The sequence below is a fragment of the Etheostoma spectabile genome, chromosome 10 (assembly GCF_008692095.1).
Source record: "Etheostoma spectabile isolate EspeVRDwgs_2016 chromosome 10, UIUC_Espe_1.0, whole genome shotgun sequence".
Lineage (NCBI taxonomy): Eukaryota > Metazoa > Chordata > Actinopteri > Perciformes > Percidae > Etheostoma > Etheostoma spectabile.
In genome coordinates, this window is record NC_045742.1 from 14623003 (window position 1) to 14628146 (window position 5144).

The 5144-nt window shown below is 39.2% G+C and overlaps 1 protein-coding gene across 1 annotated transcript in view; it reads right to left on the reverse strand.

The window, feature by feature from the left end:
* LOC116696855 (high-affinity choline transporter 1) overlaps positions 1-4888 on the reverse strand; it is a 10670-nt gene extending 5782 nt beyond the window's left edge. Inside the window, exons 1-4 of the mRNA XM_032528072.1 lie at positions 4222-4888; positions 2352-2566; positions 2049-2162; positions 1241-1396 (exon numbers count right to left, since the gene is read on the reverse strand). Of these exons, the coding sequence (XP_032383963.1) occupies positions 1241-1396; positions 2049-2162; positions 2352-2535 (454 nt within the window). The 5' untranslated portion in view covers positions 2536-2566; positions 4222-4888. The remainder of the gene's footprint in view (positions 1-1240; positions 1397-2048; positions 2163-2351; positions 2567-4221) is intronic.
* Between the last annotated feature and the right edge of the window lie 256 nt (positions 4889-5144).

Below are 5144 nucleotides of genomic sequence, written 5' to 3' on the forward strand. Positions count from 1 at the left end.
ATGGGTGTGTAAACTTTCTCAAGCCACTGTACTCGTATATAAATGTACTACATTTATAAAATACTGCTCTTTCTGTTTAGAATGAGATCCACTGTGCAGTGTGCTCAATAGTACAATTACATTTTTATAGATGACTTAAACTGAATTCATTGATTGCTAAAACTGAACTTTCTTTTGCTGTTTTATAGCATTTCACAGTTTCAGTGTGTAACTGATACATGAAATACTTGAAAAAGACTACACTAAAAATATTGTAGCCTAACAAGTTGATCCATACAGGTGACGCAATTTTTTTTTTTTTCAGATGAAGCGCTACAACTATCAAGACTCCCTTCACAATAAATTATCTATTTGACAGGTTGACAGGTGATTGGTTTACATCACACGTTTTTGTTTTAGTCTTGCCAGGTATCGAAATGTTTCAACATTTTACCTGGTGATATACATGTACTGGCGAGAGCTTGTTACTTTACTGGAGGTTACATTGTTGCACAATACCAGGCTTGTTAGTTTATTGGTGGCAAGACATGTTTTACCACATTTAAAATTAAAAGAACAATATTTTTTGGGAAATCTTGTATGTTGGTTTTTGTTATAGAGTCACGGTGCAATAAAAAAATTGGTCGGAAGTACAAATTGTACCATTGCAAAATGTGACTTTTAGAGAGACAGTGGTACCCCAGGTCTCATTCAGGTCAGTGTCCATAATAATGGCAGTAGGTCATGACCGGTCTCAGGCAGAGTAACAGTTCAACTCTATGTCTCCATAGACATAACAGCTGTTTGATAAGACAGTGCTGCCTCAAGCATTCCCATCCCACCAAGGCCAGGGGGAGGAAATATACACATACTCACATTCATACGCATGCACCTAAAGATAGGCTCTCCTGTAGTATGGTCAGGCTGACATCAGTTTTCAGTCTGTGCTGAGGTGTTTGGGTTCCTGATTAAGGTAAGCATGTGTGTTTACGGCGCCTGCAATATGTTTGTTTACATTGACGGTTCAGCTAAATTTAAAACCTCTGGACATGAATTTAACTACACCTTCAGGAAGACCGGGACATCAGAAGTTGGGATGACACTACACCGTACTGTTTAATTCTAAATTCTCCTTAATAAAGTTTTCATTACTGGTTAAGTAAGGAAGTCACTGTGTAAGTCAGCTAAATTTTCCGAACCTTCTTTACGTGTGTGAATATGAGTTGTGCTGCTTCAAAATGTTTCCAGAAGTGTAACTTACCTAAACCAATTAGAGTTCCTGTAACCCAGATTATATCAGATATCAGTAGTGCCACAGACAGAACTCCACTTATTGCATTTCCATACTTGATCTGGAACGGGTCCATCATTGTCACATATTTTTTGTCTCTCATTGGCTTGGCGAAGAAAAGGCCACCTTAACAATTGAATCACACAAAAGGGAGACAAAAGAAAAGTTAGACAAGCAGTCAGTGCCTCCATATCAGTTACATGATATGCATTGTCTGTGTGTCCATGTAAAACTAATCGATATACCATGACACAATTTCATGCAACCAACCATAAAAACCTGGAGAGCATTATAAATCATCCGAAATCCTTCTCAAGCTGCCTTGATATCCCGCCATAGGGCTTTTAAAAAAATGTTTTAAATTGTTTGGCCTCAGATCTTCTACAGATTGTAAACACATCTCTCCTCTTAGGTATCTTCCCAAAAGATTTAAACTGTCACCTCAACAACTGCATTTCATACACATGTTGAAGGGTGTTTTCCGCTTTGTACATGATGCTGAGAGCCACTGACCAAGCATCCCTGTTTTACGAGTTGAGAGTGAGAACGGGTTAGTTCTCTACCCCGACTGTGTACGAGCCTGAGCTCAATGCGCATTGTTGCTGCCAAAGTTAGTGCAAGTCTACTGAAGAATGAAGGAGAAAACTCAGTAAAAGTTGCACCTGCCACAGTTGAACGAGACGTGAAGTAGATTAAAAAAGAAATCATTATTAACTCGGAAATACAGTACACATAGCTTACACGTGATGCCATTTTTATGTCTGAAAAACTGTCTTACCAACAATGAAAGCCATAGCTGATGTTACCGGTATGACAGCCCAGGTCAGACCCATGGTCGGAGTGTACACTGCCTCTGTCAGACCAACGATGAAGCCCCCTCCAACAAATGTAGCTGTAAGAAGCCCATACACATACAAACACATTGTTGAGATGTGTAGAAGTATTAGACTCACAATACTTAACCAACAAAATTACTTTAATATCTATTTAAATAAACCATAACTTATATCACAGTGGATTACACGTGCCTTGTTGCGACAAATAGCTTTGATTTTTAAATTTTAAAATGATGCTCCAGCACCTGTCATGGTGAAGACTCCCACCGCCATGCTGATCCCTCTGTTGCCCAGCAGGGTGATATCTGTCCGGTCCGCCTGCACGCTCTTCTGCAGCCGCTTGGACTTCATGGAGGCCCAGATGCCGGTGCCCAGCACCAGCAGGTAGAAGAGCAACATCACTACCAATCCTGGGACGTTCAAGCTCATCTTGCAATGACTGACTTGCTGCCTCGCCTATCTTAATTAGTATGTGTTGAAACCGGTTGAAACAAGCAAAACAAGGTTTCAGTGGTCTGCAGGATTAAGGCGTTGTCAAAATCTAAGCAGAAAAAAACATGCCTTTCATGCACAATTTGTGAGGAGCAAATTCATTTTTACACAGTAATTTAAATTTCAATATAGGCTTTTATTTACTCATACCCTATATGTGTAGGTTTAGTTGTAGATTTACTACTGTTATACTGTTCTTATATAGTTCATCTTTTTACATTTTTTTTAAATTTTGCATTCATTCATAGGTTCTTTCATTTCATTGTGATAGCAGACCAAACTATCAATTAAATCACTACAAGGCTGATGAGTCAAAACAAGTTGAAATCTTAAGACACAAATAAAATGTGCAATGTATTTATATTTGATTTCAGTGTACAGTATATGCATTTTATTGGTCACTTTAAATTAGTTTTTGTTGTACAGCAAAAGCAAAACAATTGATTACATACATACATACATACTGTACATACATTCTGTACATACCTGTGTGTGTGTGTGTGTGGGGGGGGGGTGGGGTCAGGGAAACTGCCATGTTACAAGTCAGACCAGGTGTGGTGGTAACAGTTTAGACTAAGAGAAACTGGCTGTCTCTCAGTCTGCATAAAGATAAAGAAAAACTTTTGTGGTGAATTTACAGTATCAAATACATATATGATTTTTGATATTCCCAACAGCACAAAATGGAATTGTGTGCCCCCATGCCAAAAATGCAGATCCAAATCCTGCATTCTGGTTTGACTTGTGTTCTGCGGCCATTAGGTGCCCGTCACAGCGCTTGGAATTTTGTACTTAAAACATTTGACTGGACAGCTTTTTCTTTGACATAGCAGCGTTAAAAACATGTGTGTAAATTATAGCTTAAAATCCAAATGCTGGGCTCTTTCAGGGGGGCTTGCTATAGAATTTGAAATCAAACTGAAGGCATTTTAAAACTTAAAACAACACACACACACACACACACACACACACACACAACACAACACACACACACACACACACACACACACACACACACACACACACAATTACTGGGAGAAGCATATATGCCACTTGAAAAGGATGGAATAAGTGTTCTGATCCTTTACTTAAGTGAAAGTACCAATACCACAATGTACAAACACTCAATTAAGTAAGTGAAGATTCTGCCTTCACATTTTCACATCTTTATTTTTACTGTACCTAAAGTATCATAAGTGAAGTTGTTAAATATTGTGTTGGGTAATGTAATGTTTGGCAAAATAACTGTACATTTTTAAAACATGCAATGTAGCAATTAAGTTATAGCTGTCAAATAAAGTAAGAGTAAAAACAGTACAATATTTACCGAAATGTAGTGGAGTTTAGGCTATAAAGTAGCACAAAATTAAGTACAGTACACTTAAGTAGACTACAGTAAGGCTAGGCCTAATTGTATTCCACTAGTTCTAAATGAGGTGTTATCTGTTAACTACTGCCCTGAACATGTTTGTTGTAGATTGTCAGCAAACATGAGCTATCTAACAGTCTGCATTCAACGGCTAAATTCAGCTGGAAACATTAATGTTACAATCCGAGAGCTGTCTGTCAACTGTGACATGTTTTAATAAATCAGCAGAAGGAATTTCACTGTGTTTAACTCACCAGTGTGCTGAGCGTCTTGTCGGCTGTCTATGGAAAGGAACATGGATTGATTCATCCAGCTCTGTCTTCAACTGTCTGTCTCTGCTTGCCTGTCTGGTTAATCGTCCCCTTCTTAAACGGGGAGGGGTGAGTTTATCACCGGGTAGGCATTTAATATGCCCTATTGCCTACAATGACTTTTATATCTCGCTGCTAAACCGTGCTGATGGGTTTGATAAGTGTACGTCTGCAGCCTAGAACGTCCAATGTCATGCCGTCCAGTCTCATGCCGAGCTGTGTTCAACGGTAAATTCATAGGGTCAAAAATACGAAATCGCGAATAATTTTCCAGATGGAGTCACGGGTAAATTTGTGACCACGTTTGTTGGAATCAATCGAAAAACGTTAAAAACTGTTAAAGTAACAATTTTTTCCATATAGTTTGCTCATTTCTGAATGTGATTGTTGTGTTGTTTCCTGATAATAACGTAGCCTACATTTGATTTCTGTCAACTAACGGCAGGATTTCCTGAGGAGGGAGAACAAGGATCTGCACACACATGAACAAGAATACAAATATAAACATGTTACACTGTTTCCAAGATAGGGTGACCAGACGTCCCTGGTTTCCGCGGGGACAGTCCCCGATTTTGGCTACCTGTCCCCGGCTGGATCTGTCCCCGGAAATGTCCCCCGGTTTTTCAGTGTGACTGAAAGACCCGAATTGGAATGAAAGAAAGAAAATACTAACATAACGTAGCCGATAATCGCACACCAACCACGACGCAGGCTAGACAGCCAGAGCCAGCGGTGCTCAGAGATGTTTTAGAAGCCGTGTGTTACGATGCTAAAATCACTGATTATTTACATGGAGTCTGTGGGTTTAGCGAACGCAATTTCGCGGATTTTATGTGTTTAAAAAGGCCTTAATCTTTAACAGAAAG